The sequence below is a fragment of the Amblyomma americanum genome, chromosome 9, assembly GCF_052857255.1.
Source record: "Amblyomma americanum isolate KBUSLIRL-KWMA chromosome 9, ASM5285725v1, whole genome shotgun sequence".
NCBI lineage: Eukaryota > Metazoa > Arthropoda > Arachnida > Ixodida > Ixodidae > Amblyomma > Amblyomma americanum.
The window spans coordinates 94,650,753-94,672,449 of NC_135505.1; the positions used below are offsets into that span (position 1 = coordinate 94,650,753).

General features: G+C 41.9%; 1 protein-coding gene across 1 annotated transcript; it reads right to left on the reverse strand.

The window, feature by feature from the left end:
• Nucleotides 1–3,190: 3,190 nt before the first annotated feature.
• Nucleotides 3,191–21,357, reverse strand: LOC144105140 (kappaPI-actitoxin-Avd3d-like). The gene is made up of 4 exons (XM_077638311.1): nucleotides 21,125–21,357; nucleotides 7,002–7,101; nucleotides 4,437–4,460; nucleotides 3,191–3,437 (listed from the first exon to the last, which is right to left on the reverse strand). Exons 2-4 carry the CDS (start codon nucleotides 7,075–7,077, stop codon nucleotides 3,268–3,270), a joined length of 270 nt encoding a protein of 89 aa, XP_077494437.1. The 5' UTR covers nucleotides 7,078–7,101; nucleotides 21,125–21,357; the 3' UTR covers nucleotides 3,191–3,267.
• Nucleotides 21,358–21,697: the final 340 nt, after the last annotated feature.

Below are 21,697 nucleotides of genomic sequence, written 5' to 3' on the forward strand. Positions count from 1 at the left end.
ACCAATTCTGCATATATGGGCATTAACCCACTAGTGCGGGCCGCAGTCCTTCAGGATGTTTAGCACGCGTAAACAGTGTTATGTGTATTGATACGGTTTAAGTGGAAACAAAGCCGTCTCTTTGTCTCCGGTCGAGCGTGCACCTGCAGTACCCAGCATCAGCTGGAGTCGATGCGGCAAAAGTGATTCGAACACGCAGAATTCCGCGAAACTGCGTGGCATGGGGTTACATCATCCCACAGCGCGCATAGCTGCTGCTCGAGTCGATGCATTGAAAGTGAGTCAAAGGCGAACTCCGGCAAGCTGCGTGACATTGAGTTACATCACGCAACAGTGCGCGGAGCAGGAGGTGTTCATTGGTACCGCAGCGGCGGCTTCAAACAAGTATGTAAAAGTAGCTCGCTGCCGGCTGCGTGGCAACGCAATTCCTTCTGCAACTCACCAACACTGGTCCCTCTACAGCGAGACTGCCCGAATATCGCTCCTTTGGTGCGGAACAAATATGCGGACGCATAATTCTTAATTTATTTCAAGCATGACCAAGTAGCTGGTGGGGGAAGGAAAGTGCGGGCCGCGGTACGGCGACAACTGCGTTCAGAAAGTAAGCGGATGGCCTATGCCTTCTGACGCGTGAGCAGTTTTTGGTGTCTCCGCCAACGTTTTTCTACATAAGGGCCACATTTACGGAGCATCTTCACTGAAGTAGCCCGCAAGGGATCCATTTGGGCTGCATGTAGGAATTCGAGCTCAGCACTTGCAAAGCCGACATGAGACTCATATGAAATCAACAGTGCCAAGCTCACCTTGGGCTCACCGACAATGCTAATAAGGGCGTTGCCACAGCCCTCAGTGCCCACGTCGGACCCCTAGGGACCCCATACCGTGCACTGCTTGTATAGATTAGGCACATTTCGTGCATGGGGAACGCTTTCGCTGTGCGCACCTACTAGTAGCAACAGACAAAAATTGCTCACGAACGCTGCAGCTACAGCTGTTCGTGAAAAGGCAAGCGCTCTATTTTAACGAGACAAAGTAAAAAGCTCAATCAGCTAACGCCGAAGGACGCTTGAAACTGACTTTTTGCTTGGGTGTCAGCCAGAATCATGCAGATAAATTGTTTTATTATATACAGCAGTATAGAGCTTAGGTGGCAACGAAGGCTTAAGAAAAGTATTCAGGGAGAAAAAAAAGTAAACAATCTACTTCTTGTGGCATTTAGCGGCCCACGGCTGTAACACCAACGTGCGTGCTTCACGCAAAATTTACGGTAATGGCTGCCTGATCTGCCCACAGTGACTGACTTCATGTTTGTATTGTTATATCAAGATTTGGCGCAGCGTGTGAGCTTGGTATGTTTGCGCTGGAGCTCACGCTTTCTGCGTAAAACACTGGCCAGGTTTTCAACCGTCGCCTCAGGGCATTTGATCCTGGACTGAATCTTGAACTTCCCCACAGTATAACGTGTCTTGAAGCAACATTGCTCTGCAGCCATTGGCTGAGTGCTGAATTTACAAACGAATGCGCGTTCCGGCTTGGTATGGCCCACAGCTCTGCTTGTGAATGATGTGGCTGCGTCGAGACAAATGCACAATCTCCTCTGTGAGTGCCCTGCTTTGGCCACCGAAAGACGCACGCTGTGTTGTGCCTTGTACTTCCTCAATCCTCGCCTTTTAACAGGGCATAAAACCTGGGGCCGTGGCCACAGCAATCTACATTCTTCAAGGCCTACAAGACACTGTTTAGCTTCCTGATGCCGACTGGCTTGAGGGACCAATAGTGACTTTGCCCCTCGCCCCTCCCCCCTCTCTTTCTTTTTCAAACCCCTCATCCCCCTACCCCAGAGTGGCGTTGCCAATAGGAAAACCCTTCTGGTTAACGTCCCTGGCTTCCCTCTTTTTTCTTTTCTCTCTCTTTCTTACGGTGATGTAAAAGAATTGTACTTATCACATTTCAAGACTTCTTTTGCGCAACTTCTCTTATTAGAGCTGATAGTAAAGCTTTCCACAAGCCACACCTTTTTCGCTCCCAGCCCTGAACTGCTAAGCGGCTTTTAGATTACAACTTAGATAATTTTAATCTTAGGTATTCTGCTAGCAACCATGAAGATCTGGAGTCCTAGAAAAGAGAAAGCAGTAAGGACCAAAACCAAAAATGTAGCAATCATGCCCTATACGCACCCCTGTGCATGACATCTATGCACTATGTATACCACAGTACGAAAAAGGTTCCTGGCGTTATGGGGAGGACCTTTTGTTTTCAAGCTCTACTTCAGCTGAGCAGTAATTGCGCTTTGATTCGCAAGCGGATCGAAGAAATAAATCGCTCAAAACACACGAGTATCTTTAACACGCATAGAAATAGTTTCGGGCACGTTGAGAATGACCTACCGCAATCCTTACTCATGTGAAGAATTGTACGTTGGCCGGACGGGCCAGTGGTTAAACACACGGGTCAAACTGTTCAGGTGAACCTTGACTGAAAACGCAAGTTTTCACCTAGCGATGCACAGCTTGAGCTCTGTTTCCTGCTTTGTGTTGGACGAATCACGTTGTATTTCGCCACTGGGACCAATTGACCAGGAAGACAGCTGAGGCGTGCGAAATAAGTAAGTACCACAAATCTGGATGAGTAATCCAGCTTTTATATTTCAAGACAGTGAATTTGGGTAGCTGTACCAGCGAACTGCGAACCATATTTGCCTTCTAATCGTATCCTTCAGGGTTTTCAAACTTTGGGTAGGTGTAATTTTCACACATTTAAAACAGTGCTTAAAATAACTGTCAGTTAAGGGACTACCGCTCTAGGTGTCGGTTAGTTCTTCTTCATGGTTTTTTGCGCTAACCATAGTTCAGCATGAACTGGCGCCGGCTAGCAGAACTTTCTTTTCGCGTGCATTTTGGACCAGTCGTCAAAGGCTCAAATGGCAAAAGTGTCGAACTTTGGGAAACGTGTTTCCTAGTATACTGAACATAAAGAGCCTAAGATGTCATCATGGAGCGATAACGGTTGCCGCCGATATGTGCTGTTATAAACACAATCATGTAAAATTGTTGAAAGAGTGTCGGTCACAGTTTTCTTTTGACACCGCCTCCTAGTTAGAATGCTCTTTAGGTTAGATTCCAAGCGCAGTGATTCTTCAAAGCATCGCCTTGACATGACGCAATAACAAGGCATCGAAAGCCAATCCTTTTTTACAGCCTTTTTATGCTCCCTCTGTTTGTCATGAATGAGAATCATACAGAGACATCTGTGCAAAGAATGTCATCATTATATGCAGGACTTCTCGCACTCTGCCTTCGTATAGAACGTGTTGCAGTTTACGCAGCAGCCGAATCCAATCTTGAACTCCTCACACTTCCTGGTCGTTGGATTGTACCGGTACCTGACCAGGACTGGGAAAATCAGGCATGTTCCTCCTGGTTTTGGTAGACTGCAATCTGCACAGAAGAGCCCTTGTAACTGTAGCGGCATAAATATTTAGCAAAATTGGCTGCCTTTTTGCCTTTCCCACACAGCAACAAAATGCTGGCCTTCTACACGGCTTCCGCATGATATCGTACAAGGATGAAAATTTCAGGAAGGCTTACTTTCTCCGGTAGTTCAGCTCAAATATATAATTCATCCCGCTGAATTTCTCTAACAAAACAGCTCCGGACAAATTATCAGAAATTTAATTGTGCTTTCGAATCTTAATTTGTATGGTTTTAATCTGCACAGTAAGCGCTGACAATTGTTTTCCTCTTCGTCTTACATGATTAAGGATCACTCTATCCTGTAAGAATGGTGCCGTACTCAGTATTTTATATCTTTTATTATTTTCCGTAACGATAAATTTTGTTTACATTCCGCGGCGCTCATACAGGACTCTTGAAGTGTTTGAAACTGCATTCCAGTTTAAAGCCGATACTTTGGTCTTCGCAAAAAAAGACAGTGCGGAGAACCGTTTCGATTAAGTCTATGAGATCACAAATTTGAATATTCTCTTTCTGCGAAAAGACATAGAAAACTACTTTTTCAAGGCATAAAAAAATAAAGCGGAAGCGTCATAGTTGTATATTGTCTCTCTTTGGGCTTTTTTTGACTAAGGAAAAAAAGCGCATTGGAAGTGTCAATTTTCTACTTGGTTGTCTTTTTCTCATACAAGAGATAATTTATTAATTATCAGATTGTTAAGTTCCTATTTTATGCTCCACATAGCGGCTTCTGCACGAGCTCGTTCTCTGCAAAACATTTCAGGGCAGGGCTGAAGTTCGACTTTGCCTCTTCTCAAAATATAACATTGAAGTGCGGCTACGCTTCTTTTTAACACTCAGGTGAAATAGTTGTTGCCTTGGAATTCAGTACAACACTAAAAAGAAAAAAATCATTTCCAGCGGTGAGACCGACTATAAAATATCATGATTATTGCATAAATAATTGAAAACACGTGCACATACCTTTTTTATATGTGCATGGTGGCGCTGAAAGAAAACAAACATGAAAAGGTTAATTTTTCAATCGCTGTGCAATCAAATCATGCATTGCTCTCACTCCTGTTTCTTTTCTCCTCTTCTTTTCTAACTTATCTATTTCACATGTTGGCTTAGACATCACTTCGTCTATCACGCATGCCTAAAAATATGTGTTTTTGGCATTTAGCACCCCAGGGGTAATGGTTTCGTCCAGGTTCTCGTCCCCAGCGGGTGCCTTGTCTGATTATCTTGCTATATTTTGTCTTTGTTTCTAAGATCCAGCCGCCTGAATCGCTATATAACCAAAAGTAAAACTGACATTCAGATGCGATTGTATTATTCCTGGCGTAAAGAGGATTGATATGAGGTAATTTTAAAGGTAAGCAGCCATTTCCCAAGCAGCACAAGTAATTGGCCCAACATTGGAGCCGTATTGGCAAAGGCCGGCCCTACAAAGGACCAGGATGGGACCATCCTGTTGCAATATTGGGCCGATGACCTGTGCTGCTTGGGTTGCCCCTTGTATTGAAACCCGGCAGGATATTCATCGCTGCAATGTTCTGTATAATACCATATTCACAAATGTGCATTTATATTTTATACTGCATCTGACAAGGTGCAGTCTCTCACCCTGGACCTGAGAAAAACAAAAATGGCGGTTCATCCCCCATTTCAACGACAAACATGGAGAATAGTTTTCAACTCAGGACCATTAGAAAGTCTCGTAGTCTCAAATTAGATTTGCGGGTGAAAGCATTGTATGTGCCCCTCCAGACTTGCAAGAAGATTTGATATGCAGTGCAGAGAAAGCTTAGTCAATTTTTATACGCCTCATAAATGCTTCCAGTCACACTCCCTTTACACATTGCTCTTGGCGGCACCTCTTCTTCGTACTAGGTTGCACGCAAGTAGCCCTTGGCGTTTTGGCTACATAAAGAGCACCCTGAAGGGAACGATGAATCTCTCTTTGACGCAGGCGTAGAGACGATCGGAGTCGCTATAGTGCTGAGGAGCCCATAGCTCACGTCAGAGCGACAAAGCCAACATAGGCCTGTGTCCTTTATTTTCTTGTCTAGCTTCTGCCCGGTTTGAGCAAGTAAAGCACAATGTGCAACGTATCGACTCAAGTACGCCATGCTCGGCACTGGCACGACCGTGCACGGGAAAGTTTAGCAGCAAACGACGGCGCTCTCGGCTTAAGACGTCACTCAGGATGCTTCAATATGCCATCGCTGATTGGTGAGGGGCTTAGAGCCGATAACTTCTAATTGCAGTTCATAGCTCTATTGCACGCTAGAGCCCAACTCCTTTTTGAGGCGCGCATAATAACGTCGTGACCAGCAGCAGCAACAAAAAGAAACTATTTTTCGGTAGACCTTTCAAGACATTTTCAATTTAATTTAATTGGTATGGGTTGATTTGTTGATCTTACTGTAATTAAAATATTTTTTACCCAACAAATTTGAGCCCCATCACACATCGGGGAACAGGCTGCCTCTAGAAACCGTTCTACGCGCCGTGTTTCAACGATTATAGTCTTCCTTCCGAAGCTGAATATATTATACGTACAAAAAAAGGGGTTTTCTTTTGAGCTGGCGGCTTATATTCTAGGACTGCATTCTCCCCTAAACATCACTCTTGGCAGCCATTCATTTGTGCAGCGTAATGTAGCAAAAAGCATTCTACGTGGAGCAAAAACGTTACTAAATTGTATCCCGCTCCCACTATAGACAATTTTCTTAGCGTCTCTAGCAGAGCAATGATCACAGTAGCGCTTCACAAGCGCCGGACTAAATAAATGGTGTAGAAGAACACTACGCATCAAAATAACGTGGTATGCAGAATTCGCTTGAGGCTGGCAAAAGCTTGTATATATTTTGCTTAAACAAACGATATATAACTTGCACTTGAGCTGATTTTATGCTTGTCTCGGTGTTAGGTCTTCCAAATATTTTAGATAGTTTCCTTGGCTGAAGGGCGCCAGATGGGAATGTTCTCTGATTTTGGTCAGTGGCGCCACTACATTGCACAGATGTAGTGACGCCAAGATGTTAGCAACACGTGTCCCGAAAAGTGGAATGATTCCATTAGGGGAAAATAAAGTGTTCCTCCTAACGGAACAGGTTTCCATTTCTCCTCATCTGCTTCCGGTCTTATTTAGCAGGACAGATTTGTCGGAGCTATCTCTAACGTCATTCATAGCTAAAATTATTTCATCTACCCTTCGTATCAGCGGCATTCCAAACTTCCAATACCTGTTTTGTGCTTTTACTGGTTTTTATGTCATTCAAGCATGAGGGCGACTAGAGAGAGCTGTACACGATAGTGAAAACAAAATACAATTCTTTTTCCCTCTGCCTCCACTGATGGCTCACCTAGAGCTAAGTTTTGAGGGAATAGAATAATTCTCCTGCGAGACGAATACTTTCATTGACGCTCAACTTGTTACAAAATCTACAACAGTGCTATTAACTCGAATACATATTAAATCTACAAAGTACGCTTCTCTTTCAGGACAGACATAGAGCAAGGAAAAGCAAAAAATCTCACGGCAAAAAATGGAGTCTCCATATGAGACGGTAGCGAGAAGAACCGCCACCGTAAATAGAGCCACTGCTGCATTCATGGTGCCTATAGGAATAGGTTAGCCCTGCAAAGAGGTGCCGGCATTTATATAGGATGATCGCGAAAACAAGACGCAGTAGCAATGAGGAAGAACTGGGAACATTTTCCTCCACGTGGGACACCTCAATGCTAGAGTTACTACACGTGCTCTACTATTTTTTTTCAGTGTTCAATAGACTATTTCTTTTTTCTTATCAAACAGTATCCCAACGAACTGTGAACCTAGTAAAATAAAGTCACAGTGATGTGGCTAAAGTGAAAAATATCTTTCAATAGCACGCTCGCGGCTTCACATATGTTCGAATAGTACGATGTTGTAATATTTTTCAGTTTTGCTGTTTATAATCGATTTTATCCTGCATGTGATGTCCACGTGGGAGTAGATAAGCTTCAAGCAGGACGAATATAGAAACCTGGCCAGAAAAACACTCAGCAAACCATCCCGTGATTCCACCCCTACTCACTGCGGTACATTGCTCAAGCTTAACATTGCTGTTAGGGGGAGCGCTGGACTGCGAGTAATTCTTGTTTTTCGGTGTAGGCGCACTTCCACAGCGGAAATGTGGATATGCGTCCTTACACCAGGGAGGAGAGAAATTTTGATGAGACAGCGAGGACCAAATCTGCTCCTTGCCAAATTTTAAATGCTCATGCCATGTCCCTAATTAAATGGCAGTGAAAGATTTCCAAGTTACTTGGCGTGAAAATGTAATAAGTAAAATTTGTCGTTTTAAATTTCTTGAAGACTCAATAGTTCGCTCGATTTGCTTGCTATTCCTATTATTCTTCCAGAGCAATTGATATAAACCAAAAGCCTATAATTACTACTAGCATTGTCCAGTTTAACACCATATACAATCTTTGTCCGTTATGTTTCGAGACTGATTTATTTTATTCACTACAAATGATTCCCCCTAACACATGTTGGTGGGTATGTGTAGCGCCATCTTTTTTTCCTAACCTGAGCTATTTATGTTAATTGATGTGGTAGCCGCTAGATGGCACTAAATGTAAAAAAATACGTTGTCAATAGTCGTCTGCGGATTCTAATGTGAGTGAATGTGGAGAGATAGACGTCCATCTCGAACAGCGTGTGAACATAAAATTCTGTTTGAAGCTTGGAGAGACAGCCACACAGACGTATAAGCTCCTTCGTGACGCTTACGACAACGAGACATTATTGCGGGCGCGAGTTTTTGAGTGGCACAAGAGGTTCATTTCGGGGAGAACGTCGGTGGAAGACGACACAAGGCAGGGGCGCCCTTCAACCTCACGGAATGAAAACAACGTGTTTCGGATCAGGAAAATCGTACAGCAAGACCTCACCATTTCAGTACGCATACTATCAGATGCTCTCGACATTAGTAAGACAACATGCCACCAAATTTTGCGTTATAACTTGTGGAAACGAAAGCTGAATGCCAGACTTGTGCCGCACTCCCTCCCACAGGACCAGAAGGACACGCGGGCATCAGTGAGCGCTGATTTGCTTTCCGAGACAGAGAAGGATGCTGCATTCGTCGACAGCATCATTGCTGAAGAAGAAACATGTTGTTTTCAATACGATCCTCAAACAAAGAGGAAGAGCGCCGAATGGCGGTCCATAAGCTCCCCAGCGTCGAGAAAGGTGCGTCGACAGAAGACCAAAACTAACACGATGCTGGTGAATTTTTTCGATGCCGCAGGTGTCATACACCACGAGTTCGTCCCACAAGGCCAGACGGTGAATCAGGAGATTTATATCCGCGTGCTCAAACACATGCCTGATGCACTGCGACGCCGTCGGCCTGACTTATGGCCATCTGGACAGTGCAGCATTACTGTACTTCCCCATCCGCCATACTCGCCTGACCTCTCCCCATGCAATTTTTTTCGTGTTTCCTCTTATGAAGAGAGCCCTAAATGTCGCTGGATGGGAAGCGTGGAGGCCATTGAAGGCGCCACAACAAAAGAGCTCACAGCTATGCTAACAGAAGAGTTTTCTAACTGTTTCCATGACCTTACGAAGCATTGGAAGCTATGCATAGACTGCAAGGGAGACTATTTCGAAGTGGTGCTGCACAAATGATTTCCACGTTAAACGCATTTTTTAATGGACTCAGTCTCGGAACTTTAAGGACAAAGGTTGTACACTTGAGGAAGTTGGGAGTCAGGAAATGCAGATTGAAAACTTTGTATAAACTCGGCATGCGCTTCATGGTTCTTGTTCCGACTAGCAGTGCTAGTACCACAAGTAGCAGCTTTAGCAATCTAGACGTACTTACTGCACGGGCGCACGTAAACGTTAGAAACATGCAATAGACTCTTCACTACTTCTCTCACTTTTAGGACGGTTTTAAAATTTGTCTTGTTGTGGTAAAATATTAAATGTAGGACTTCACTCTGCATTGATACAGCAGGCACCCTTATATTGAAATCTTTCAAGGTTTAGTTGAGTTTTAAGGCAACTGAAGAAAACGAATATACATAATTTATTTCAAACATTAGGTACTAGAGGCATGCACAATTCCGCCATCATAAGTAGTGCCCCTACCTGATGCGAAAATAAATTCAAATTATATTTGAATTCCCGGTTTCAAACAGGCCTCGTGCATCGCTGTTCCTTAGCCTGTAACGAAAATCAGGCGAGTATTAAAAAGCAGTGAAAGGAATTCTTGATGCACTATTTTTTATTTGTTTGAAATACCTTACAGGCCCATAGGGCAATGTGTAAGAGGGCCGGCAAAACATCAAGATCAAATTTTAAAAGGTACAAGCAAAAACAGGGAAACAAGGCCCTATACATGATCAGTAAAAATTTTAAACACCTCAATATAATACAGAAAAGTTGACATAGTAACACAGAAATAGAAACGCATGATATGTAAAGGTAAAATTGACATAGGAACGACGAAATAAATCTAAAAAAACGGGCACAGTGTACATCACAAAAAATATAAAATTAAAAAGCACATGGCGCGTTTAGTAGCGTCAACAAAATTTAGAAAACAGAAACAAACAAAAAGAGAGAAGAAGTAAACGAAATGCGTAAAAAAATGTAAATGAGATTGCATCTACATGTTAAGATTGCTTCAGTGAAATGTGCAATGAGTTGGTGACGGAAGGTATCAGGATTAGACAGTGAGGCGATGTTGTCTAGGAGGTTATTTCATAATCTGATTGCTCGCGCGGAAGTGCTGATACATTGAAAGCTAATGTGTCACCATAGATTTGTGTAAAACTGAGATGATTGTGCAATATTTTGGATATGCGAGTTGGGACATCTAGGTGAAATGAGCATGATCTATTGGAGTGCACGTACTTGTGAAATGATGTTAGTAAAGCGATGTCACCGCGTATGTCTAAAGATTGCAAAGAAAGATCGGTTTTAATCTTAGTGACGCTTGAATGGAAGTTATAGTTTCTTTAGATGAATCGGGCTGCCCTATTCTGAATGGTTTATAATGTGGTGACCATGTTGTAATAAGGAGACCAAATCAAGGAAGAGATATCAAGCTGTGGCCGAACAAATGTTAGGTATGCTAGTTTCCGAATATTCGCAGCAGAATTTCGTAAGTTACGGCGTATGTACCCTAATGACTTTGAGGCCACAGAGCATATAGATGTGATATGAAAAGAACATGAAATATCGGACGAAAGGTTAAAACCAAGGTATTTATAATAGGATACATGGGAGAGTACGTCATCTTGAACATGGCATGTATAGTTAGAATTATGTTTCCGGCTGAATGAGATGATTTTAGATTTTTATATGTTAAGGGTCATTAACCATGAATTGCACCACTATTTAATAAGGTGAAGATCTGATAGGAGTACCACATGATGGTTAGCAGATTTAATCGGGCGGTAGATAATACAATCATATCACAGCGCATATAGATGTGATATGAAAAGACCATGAAATATCGGACGAAAGGTTAACACCAAGGTATTTGTAATAGGATACATGGGAGAGTACGTCATCTTGAATATGGCATGTATAGTTATAATTATGTTTCCGGCTGAATGAGATGATTTTACATTTTGATATGTTAAGGGTCATTAACCATTAATTGCACCACTCTTTAATAAGATGAAGACCTGATTGGAGTACCACATGATGGTTAGCAGATTTAATCGGGCGGTAGATAATACAATCATCCGCAAATATTCGCGTAGAGGAAGACACGTTCTTAGGTAAGTCGTTTATATATATATATATAGATATATATATATATATATATATATATATATATATATATATATATATATATATATATATATATATATATATATATATATATATATATATATACATATATATACATATATATATATATATATATATATATATATATATATATATATATATATATATATATATATATATATAAGAAATAATAAAGGGCCGAGTACACTGGCATGCGGCACCCCGGAGGTAACTGGGGAAAGGTTAGAGGACTAATTATTAACAAATATGAACTGCTGGCGATCTGTGATCAAGTTTCGAAGCCAGGATAAAGTTAACCAGTCTAGATGGAGTGATGATAATTTTGTAATCATGCGGCAGTGAGCTACGCGGTCGATGATTTTGGCAAAATCAAGAAATATACAATCAGTTTGCAGGTTATCGTTTATATTAAAATACAAGTCAGTGGTTAGCTGAAATAACTGTGTGTCACAGGAATAACCCTTTCTAAACCCAACTTTATTACGGTAAAAAAAGTTATTGTGCTCAAGATGACAGAAAATATAAGATGCAAATATATGTTCTAGCGTTTTGCAGCAGATGCACGTGAGAGATATTGGGCGATAGTTTTCGACTGAGGTTTTGTTTCAAGTTTTAAATATAGGTATAACTTTAGCTATTTTCCAGTTAGAGGGCAGAATTCCTGTAGTTAGTGATTGCTGTAAAATATGGAATAAGAATTTACTACTCACTGAAATGGTATTTTTTAATATTTTAGAAATAATGCCATAAGTACCAGCTGAAATAGATACCTTAAGGTTATTTATGAGACACATAATGCCTTCCTCAGTTAATTCAAAAGCTTTCATGTCTACGGCTTCTCAGCGCGTTTGTTTGCACGAGATATTTTCTGTGCTGTTATGACAGTTTTCAAATGCAATGTTTCTTATCGTTACACGTTGAGAATGTGTATGAATCAGGATATTCAGATAAAGCACCACAGCAAACCTTTTCCTCATAGAACTCTCAATATGAATTTCTTATTCAAAATAACGAGACATATTGATGTGCTATCCGCTTACTTAAAAACGAGACTGTGATAAATCTTGTCGCGAGCTTCTGCCCCACCATTTCGCATTGTGAGCTGTTCAAAACCGCATGTCTTAGACAAGGACATTCTAAGCTCTCAACAAAATCAAGGCAACAAGTGTGCAGTTTCAAATTCATTTGCCTCAAAAGAAACTTCTTTCCAGAATTCTATCTGCATCGTGCCGCGTTTAAAGTGGTGCTTAAGCTAAAGAAAGCCCTAAAAGGGGCAAAGGCGCCGCGAACCACTTCAGCATGGTCTCTAGGCAGAGCTTTTACTCACATATAAGCCGCATTGTTCGCATGGCGAAGCTGGTAACAAAGCGCATATACCAAAAGTAGCACAGAACAAAATTTCACACGAAATCTGTTGCTGCAACTTCTCGTCTTAGCTGAGCAGACTACGTCAACGACCAAAAACAAGGGCCTTTGACTAAGCCTGTAAGACGACTAAAATTCGTTTGTTTTGCTTGATAGTCATTATAAGCGATGGAAATAAAGGATTTCTTACTGATAAGCAGAAGTATAGAAATGAGGTGGCAGCAAAGCGTTAACGAAAATTCTCAAACAGAAAAAGGATTCTACATCATGTTTCATCCTTATCTAGTCAACGCACCTTATTTCATTAGTGTAGACATACTGGCGGGAGATGTCACCTGCCCTAGTGTGCAGAAGAGATTAATTTCACACCTTCGACCACTCGCGCAGCTCGGTAATATATTTTCGCCGCGATGCCTACTATATTTCATTTACATTCTTTGTCCAGAACGAAAGTACAAATGTGATATGAATCAATACAAAACGAAAGCCATAAAAACAAAAACAACGCCAAATCCTTAAAATAGAATCCACGCTAAGGTCAGCAGACGATAAAATTTGTGCATCAGTCCAGTTTTTAATATTTACGGGATATGCACCCCCTTGATGTATCTAACCGATTGCCAAAAAGTGAACCTTACATAAAGCAGGCTTGCAATGAACCTTAACTACAAAAATATTTCATAGGCTGTGTAACCCAGAAAGAGAAGCAGTGTGAATCACTGCATCTCCAAAGTGTAGCGCAGTACTTTTAAACGTGGCATTAGAATTGAACCTTACGACATCCAAATGCGTCTGCAGAACCTCCGAAAACAGTATCACAGCGTTACACCTGCTTAAACAGCGTTGTTTGAGAAATGTCATAAAGGAAACAATTTATAGACTCAAAATAATTTTTTTCTGCTGCCTTATGTTGTAGAGCATTCTCTAATATGGTGCTATCCTACGTACTCATACAAGAACTGCTAGCAAGAAATTGAGTAAAGGTGTCATTGACTTTCCATGCCGCGACAGAAAATTCACTTGCCTGGCCCCAGAAATACCCTGCATTGGTCAGATTTTCTGTGGGGCAGATAAGTCCTAGTACTTACGGTAGAAATTTTTCCCTCTTTTGATTAGTTCTTTTGTTATGGATGCTTTTTGACGGGTAATACAATGGACTTTCTAAAGTCTCTTCGTTGGACTTGTCTGCTCCTTCATTTCTGCACTCCATCAACTTTTCGAAGTGGGGATACCAGAGACTAAACGTGTGCCACGATGACCACGCGGGGCGATGTGTTAAAAGAAAAAGTTATTAAATGATAGTTCAGTTTTTGGGGGTTTAACGCCTCAAAGCGACTCAGACTATGAGAGACGCCGTAGTGAAGGACTACGGAAATTTCGACCACCTGGGGTTCTTTAACGTGCACTGACATCGCACAGCACACGGGCCTCTAGAATTTCGCCTCATCGAAATTCTACCGCCGCGGCCGGGATCAAACCCGCGTCTTTCGGGCCAGCAGCCGAGCGCCATAACCACTCAGCTACCACGGCGGCTTTTATTATATTAGTATAGCCAGAAAAGTTCGAATGCTGATAAACAAAAGTTCTTGTTATATGCGTTAGGGAGACGAATTCTAGGAAGTTACAAAACACAATGCGATCCCGACTGTTGTCCAGGTAGTCGCTCCGCGTGTACATCTGCACCGAGTGATTCAACGGCCAATGTTCTAATTATTTTCACGTAACTGAACCCACTGTTTGTTACCAGGAACAACGAGTGCTTGTCGTGAATGCTGCCGCCATCACGATTGTTTGCGATATACCAGGTTCATCAGTCGACCTGATGGCAAGGTGCACTATGCCGCTGCCGTAGACAGTGAATGAAACTTCTGGTACAAAACTGGTTGTATTTTATGATTCATGCAGCGCGCTGGTGTTCTGACCTCTTTTCATTGTTACTAGACAAGTAGGCCTCTTTCAAGAGAAATAAAACAATATATATATATATATATATATATATATATATATATATATATATATATATATATATATATATATATATATATATATATATATATATATATATATATATATATATATATATATATATATATATATATATATATATATATATATACAGTGCTCTCTTCTCAATGAGAATAATGATCATTCACGAGAAGCTTAATAAAGAATCTACAACCATAGGGCTTATGTTAAAACATTTCGGTGCGCACAGGCGCACAGTACGCTTCAATTTTAAAAGGGGCAGATTGAGACGCATGACAAATACTATTCCAACAAAAGGAGGCTCCTTACGAAAGAAAAGATTAGCGTGGCTCTTAACCTCCTCCTTTAACGGCTCTATTCAGCGGCTTCTCTTCACACAGTTACCTTGTTTCTTCACATAAGCATATTTGTTACAATTAGTACAGTGCAGTTCTTACATTCTTGTCTCTGAATTTTTCAACACTGCAGTTTTTGCACATAACATTGCTTCAGGAGGTTAATACGCGCTGCTTAGAACTCACTGCACTACGCTCACTCTCTCATAACCATAAACGCGCTTTCCGCCTGCACAAAGATTACGCACTGAGAAAACTTGATACTCCTTGGACGCGATCTGTTGGGGCAGCGGCGTATATCAGATACCGTGGATTTGCCGCTTGCCTCAGCATGACAGCGCTACTGTGTCACGTCAAGGAAGGAATATTACCCGGGGTTCTCCACAGCACGGAGGGGTGACGTGCAAATATCCTTACAGAGCCAAAATAATGTGTTTGCGGCAGTAATATGGTTGCCGGACAACACCTTCCATTCTTTCTACAGTTTCTTTACCGATCGTCAGCAAATCGTCTCAACAACCTATCATATTTACAATTTATACGCAGGGGCCAGTGCTTGGACCAATGCTGCTTACTCTTTATGTCAATGACTTGCCTCAAGTGCTTCAACATTGTGAAATGTTCTTATACGCTGACAGTGCAGTCATTATCAGTCCTGACAACGAAGTGGAGCTTCAAGGTAAATCAAACATGGGATTAGCTAATATTTCAGTCTGGTTTTTAACAAACAAATTAACCATTACTACTCAAAAATCGATATGCACTTTGTTTAGGTCGCTGAATAAATCCATACAAAGCAGTGCTATTACATTCACTGTTCATGATGATACACTCACACATACAACCTGTTAAATACCTGGGTGTTGTGCATGACAGAAATTCGCCCTGGAAAAATTATATAGCTGCTGTGTGTTCAAAGTCAGCTGCTGGTTGCTATGTGTTTGTACAAGCTCGTGATTATTTTAACACTAACACGTTGCGGATCTTATGCTTTGAATTTATTAGTAGTCCCTTGTCGTACTGTGTACAGTCTTGGGGCTCGACTTTCACCTTATATCTTGATGCTAGTAGACGCTTACAAAAGCGAGCGATAAGAATAGTGAACTTTTCGAAATACAATGGGTATAGTAAACCTTATTTGCTGATCTGTAATTTTTACCATTAGATCGTTTTGCGTGAAAAACAAAGAGAACGCTGTGTACAAAGCATTACTAGAAACAACCACCCAGTTCATGTGTCCTTATTACAGAGATTTTTACGACACACAAGAATCTTCTCGCTTGGCAACTTCCATCTTAACCTACAAATAACGGCTATAGGCTGAGGCTTAAATGTATGTTGGTGTCAAAATTGGGAACCAAATTACAGTTGAGTTACGACTTGAACAAAGTGTTCTCGAAAAGTTTAAAGCGTATAACTTCTTAAATACTACAATATCCTCTTTTATGTAAATGCGCTCAGTATCTTGAATAGAAAACATTCAACTTATAACAGTATTTTTTTAACGACATTGTTTTGAACAACACATCCTATGTTTGCGAATTGTGTTCCGCTACCTGTGCCGGTGAATAGCATTTTTGTTACTATTTTTTATTCTATATCCAATTGCTAATATGCAGGTCCGTTTTCTTGTTCCTTCTTATAAGATTGCCTGTATCTATGCACTCAATTTATGGACAAAAACTAGCCCCTGGCTACGGGTCCAAGAAGAGTTCTGTATATTGTTTGTGTCCGTGACAATAAAACTTATTGATTGATTGGTTAATAAATGATTGATTGATTGATTGATTGATTGATTGATTGATTGATTGATTGATTGATTGATTGATTGATTGATTGATTGAAACCGTCTCTTCCGCTGAGCGGCAATCTGAAGTCTGTCGCTTCAAAATCGTCACCGTCACTAAAGCCATGGAGTGCAGCGTTCATGGCTTCAAATAAAACGGTTTAAGCATGCCAAAATATCCCTTCACCTTTCAGCCCGGAGCATCTATTCTCGAAAATACGACGCAGTAGGTATCAGGGACAACTGCGCACATTTTTCACCACGTGCGACATAGGACCGCTAGCGTTATCGCTCGTCCTCTGTTGTTTTTTTCCCTGCCGTTCAATGCCGTTGTGAGGAGCCCAAACCACTGGGAACCAAGTAAAACAACATATCCAACTGAAATGGTTGCCAATGAGGTCTGGCGTGTGCTGCTCAAAATATATATTTCATAACAAGGCCGCTGTTCTAAAAAGAATTTGAATAATACGAATATTATTCTATCCAGTTTCTTGTAACCAGTTTTATTCTGTATAATACCAGCATAGGAGTTAATAAGAATTAAAAAGATCGAATATGCGCTGTTGGCCAAAAGAACAATGAAGTAACCGTAAATTGATAACGCGTTTGTATTTGAATCATGCTAGCCGCTACTTGTCGCGGATGGTTGCTCAAGATTTCACTGTGGAGTTCAGGAAAAGAGTGATCATCAGAGTGCGATGCTTGGTTGTCGGTGTAGCTTTTTAATTCTAGAGTGTACCGGCAGAACAGATTTTTTAGTCACATGGAAATGTCGATAGCATCTATCAATGATCCGTTCTGCGTTCCACATTCTCTTTGCACAGCTAAGTTTCAAGAAGATTTCAGAATTGCTGTGGTCCACCAAACAGCGAAAATACACAAGCAATGCTCGCAATGAGCAGCACCGAAAAGGTGCGGCTCAGTTTGCTGGCACGAGAAACACCAAATTCTTTAAAGAAAGACAAGTGCCTTCTCTCAACGCGAATGATCCAACGCGCAAGCCGCAAGGGCGACTACGCGTGCTGCCCAGCTCGAACACTTGAAGCAGGTGAAGACGTATTCGTTTTGTCTAGCCAAGTAGTGAATTTGAATATTTTTAGCCTATTGCAGCTATACTTAAATATAAGAGGTACTAAATTAGCTAAGTTTCTTCAAAAATGAACAAAGGATGCCTCCTGCTACTTTGGCGGGACCGACAAAATGTCAAATGTCACTTCTACTCGCTTAATTTGCGATCAGAACTCGTGACAGCACTCTGTTAAATAAAATGTATCGTGTTTATCGCTGACCTGGTAGATAAACAACCAGTTTTTTGTTTCGTTGAGGACCCTGGTGAGACACCGCTCATTACCATTCACGATGTACGCATCTCTGCAGGTTGTGCCTTTGTGGTTGCACATAAACAATCATAGCTGTACTCAAATATTGAGATGTCTTTCATGCCGGTCTTCACTGCGAGGACAGAATGATAAGCTTGAATTTAGGAGGAGAAAAAAGAGAAGAAAGGTAGAAAGGGTAACCGAAAGAAGAAATGAGTTTGCTACCCTGCTGTGGGGGAAAGGAATGAGGGGTAATGCAGGTCCCAAAGCGACTGAGGCAATGAGGGACGCCGTAGCGAAGGGCTCCGGATATTTCGACCACCTGGGGTTCTTTAACGTGCACTGACATCGCACAGCCTTAGCGTTACACTTAAATATATCTATGAGATGGATTAAGCACGCGTCTAGTGGGTTGAGGCTTTTGAAACCGGGCAGTACTCAGGTAACTAGCATTATTAACAGAAGTGGGCCTAGTGGTCACGAACAAAATCTATATGGCTGCTTTCGCTTTCAAACCTAGGTAGTGGCCACCCGTCCATTTATGATTCTTATTATGCGCTACACTTTTCTTTATGAACACAGAAGAGGAGGACACTGACAGGACGGAGCGTTTTATCCTCTCAGTGTCCTTCCGTTCTTCTGTGCTCCGCCCGTTTAGCGCACCTCCAGAGTAAGTAAAGTGTGCCTTACGTAAAGCGTACACTCCTACCCGTGCCTTTGCAGGACGTGCTCGGGTTGTCGAGTCCTTCTTTGTTCTTGCTTTTTTTCACTTGTACATGATTGCTTTGCAAGAACCTGAATTTCTCGCGTAGGTTACCAGTGCAAAAACAGCACTCAGTTAAGAGCAGTTCGCTGTAAATGTAAGTCCCATGAAACCCGACCAAATATTAGTTCTGGAGCAATCCACAACAAGCATGTTCTAATGTTTGATGGAGTGCTTACGCGCACAGTCCGATAGCAAACGTCAGGGTGCCCGGTTTGCACTGAGTGTACTGAAGCCTAGTGAGAACCCATGCAGAAATATTTATTTTTTCAAGGTATCTTCATTAATTTTTCAACGAAGGATTTCACCGCAATACAGTAGTTTGCTGGTGAGCTGCGACACATGTAGACACTTTGTTTTCTTTTAATTAGGTCAGAAGCGGTTGCTGTGCGTCTCCCATCATGTTTCCGCACTGTGGTGTATCTTCCCACTGTTGTATCTTCCACGCTTCCTATTCGATATCCATTAGAAGCAGGCGCTAATAGCGCTTCGCAAAAGCGTTACCAGCGCAAGAAGGTCCTCCTCTTTTGATATTGTTTGCCAGCACTTGAGCGCATAGGTGGCAATTTTAAACGTTTTTTTTCTAGCAAAACCACTTTCTGAGGATGATATGAAGTTTGCAATCAGTTAAACTTCCTTATAGAAGAATCTTGCATAATAGTAAGGTCCCTCGCACTTCATGACGTTACCAGATAGAATGAAAAAACTTAGCCTTCCATTGACACTCTAAAGAAGGTTGCAGTTCTTCTCAACTGGAGAGGCGTGCTTCGATATTGCAGTATTTTGCTTTTTTTTACACATCTAGAAAGAAATTTGTAAGTGTTATGTCAGCAAATTCTGCGCATAAATTTCTTGCAGTACTCCAATTCAAATTCTTTTCTTTCCAACTAACGGAAACGTGTCGTCATCTAGTAGCCGCATCCGCGCGCAGCATATAACTTCCCGGCCATTCTTGCACTCTTAGTAGGACCCTTCTAACTCCCCTTATACTACCTTATTCAGAGACTGACACACAATTCATAACGTGGACTGTGGAAACACGTTCTTTGGAGATGAATTACCTCTCTCATGCTCTTTCCGGGTCCTTATCACAGCTCTGGAAGGCTACATCCACACGCAATGCCCTATAAGAATTTTCTTTCGCCACAGCGACATGCGATCTAGCATGTAAAGCTCCGGAAAAGGAAAGTTTGCAGCGTCCGTACAACCAAAGGAATAGTTTTTATAACCCGTGGATACATCTACTATACCGAGAAATGCACTGCTTCCTTTAAACTTCTCCGTCCACACTTAGATGCTTTCCCTACAAGTGCTCAGAAGAAATAATTGTTGCTGTGAATAAAATAAATCTTTTGATATTGATGTCCTGCGATAAATGCGTTAAGTGGTCAATGTGTTGCTATCCTTATCTATATCGTTTCTTTATGGTGTGCTCGTGCTTAATATTTCACAGGCTTTCGCAGCCGCAGGCTACAATACAAATACAACTCTGCAAGAATTTATTTCACATAAACTTTTGAAGCATGATATTAGGCGTTGCCTTTAAGAATTTTATTTTAATTATGCCGTGCAAATATGCCCCGTCTTTGCAGAGCGCATTTTTAAGTCTTGGTTTGTTCGAAAGAAACAGCGTCGTTGGCAGTCCTAGTTTTCCAGTTAATAAAATCAATAAATGCAATAATTTTTGAACGATTCTGTTGGGAGGAGGAATTCTGAGAATTTTAGGGTCCCACCGCAGTGGCTCAGGCGCTTGCCTACTGAGCTAGAGCACCCGGGTTCGATGGAAGCGTTTCGATGGAAGCGAAACGCAAAGGCGCTGGTGTGCTGTGTGATGTCAGTGCACGTTAAATATGCCCAGGTGGCCGAAATTATTCCGATGCCCTTCACTACGGAACCTCTTCCTTCGTTTTTTTTTTCTCTCTGTTCCCCCTTTATTCCTTCCCTTACAGCGCGGTTCGTGTGCCAGCCGATATGTGAGACAGATACTGCGCCATTTCCTTTCCCCAAAAGCCGATTTTCATATTTTCAGAATGAGAGAGAGCGGCTTCTGCGTGAAATTAGAACCGACGTAACGAAGCAAGGGTACACCAGTGTGACAAGGCTCGTAGTATTTTCACTTAGTTTGAATATAAGTACTAACGGTAGGCGTTAAGAACACACGGCATGCAGCACGTAGGCATTAGGCATAAGCCCACCCTGCTGGGCTTTCGAGTCCTGTTGCATATTTTCACTGCACCCTGCAATGGGCAAAACAGCCTTGAGTAAGTAAAATAGAAAAAGAAACCGCTTAGGAGCAAGAACCAAATGTAAGGACACCCTTTCTTCAAGCCCACAACCTCTCGCACCAGCACGACGCCCTGTAAAATATAGACAGCAGTTTGTCAGTGTTGTGTGTCATCGATTGCGCTCAGCTGCAAACTAAAAAAAGGCTGCGAAGAGTAGCTCTTTCTTTCAGAACCAATAGTGGCTCCATTCACGTGGCTGCTCAGGTAAAGCGGAGGTAGTCGCAGATGCACGTGTTGGGGAATATTAATGAGTCGTTGTCAGTGGTTGGCTAGAAAGCAGCTGTATTGTTCGCTGTGTTCGCATCATCAATCATCAAAGGCACCGTACGCGCCATGTTCTAAACGAAGCAGAGGCACGGAGCCTCAGAAATGTGAACAACTGTGTGGTACACCTGTTCACTGAAGACCGACCAGGCACCATCACACTCTGATTCGAAGCATGTGGTGACTGTGCTTATGCTGCTGTCGAAGTGAACCGCAGGTAGTCGCTGTCTGTGGAAATGGTGGCATCCGTGGAGCAGGCTATCCATAAAATGTGCCGGTAGCCTCTAGAAAGCATCTATGGTCACTGG

Excerpts from the sequence above, each read along its gene's own strand:
- LOC144105140 (XM_077638311.1), bottom strand. The coding sequence starts at position 7,077 with ATGAATGCAGCAGTGGCTCTATTTACGGTGGCGGTTCTTCTCGCTACC. Across the intron at positions 4,461-7,001 it reads TGGAGACTCCATTTTTTGCC|CGCCACCATGCACATATAAA; the intron begins GTGAGATTTTTT and ends GTTTTCTTTCAG. Across the intron at positions 3,438-4,436 it reads ACCATGCACATATAAAAAAG|ATTGCAGTCTACCAAAACCA; the intron begins GTATGTGCACGT and ends TCTTCTGTGCAG.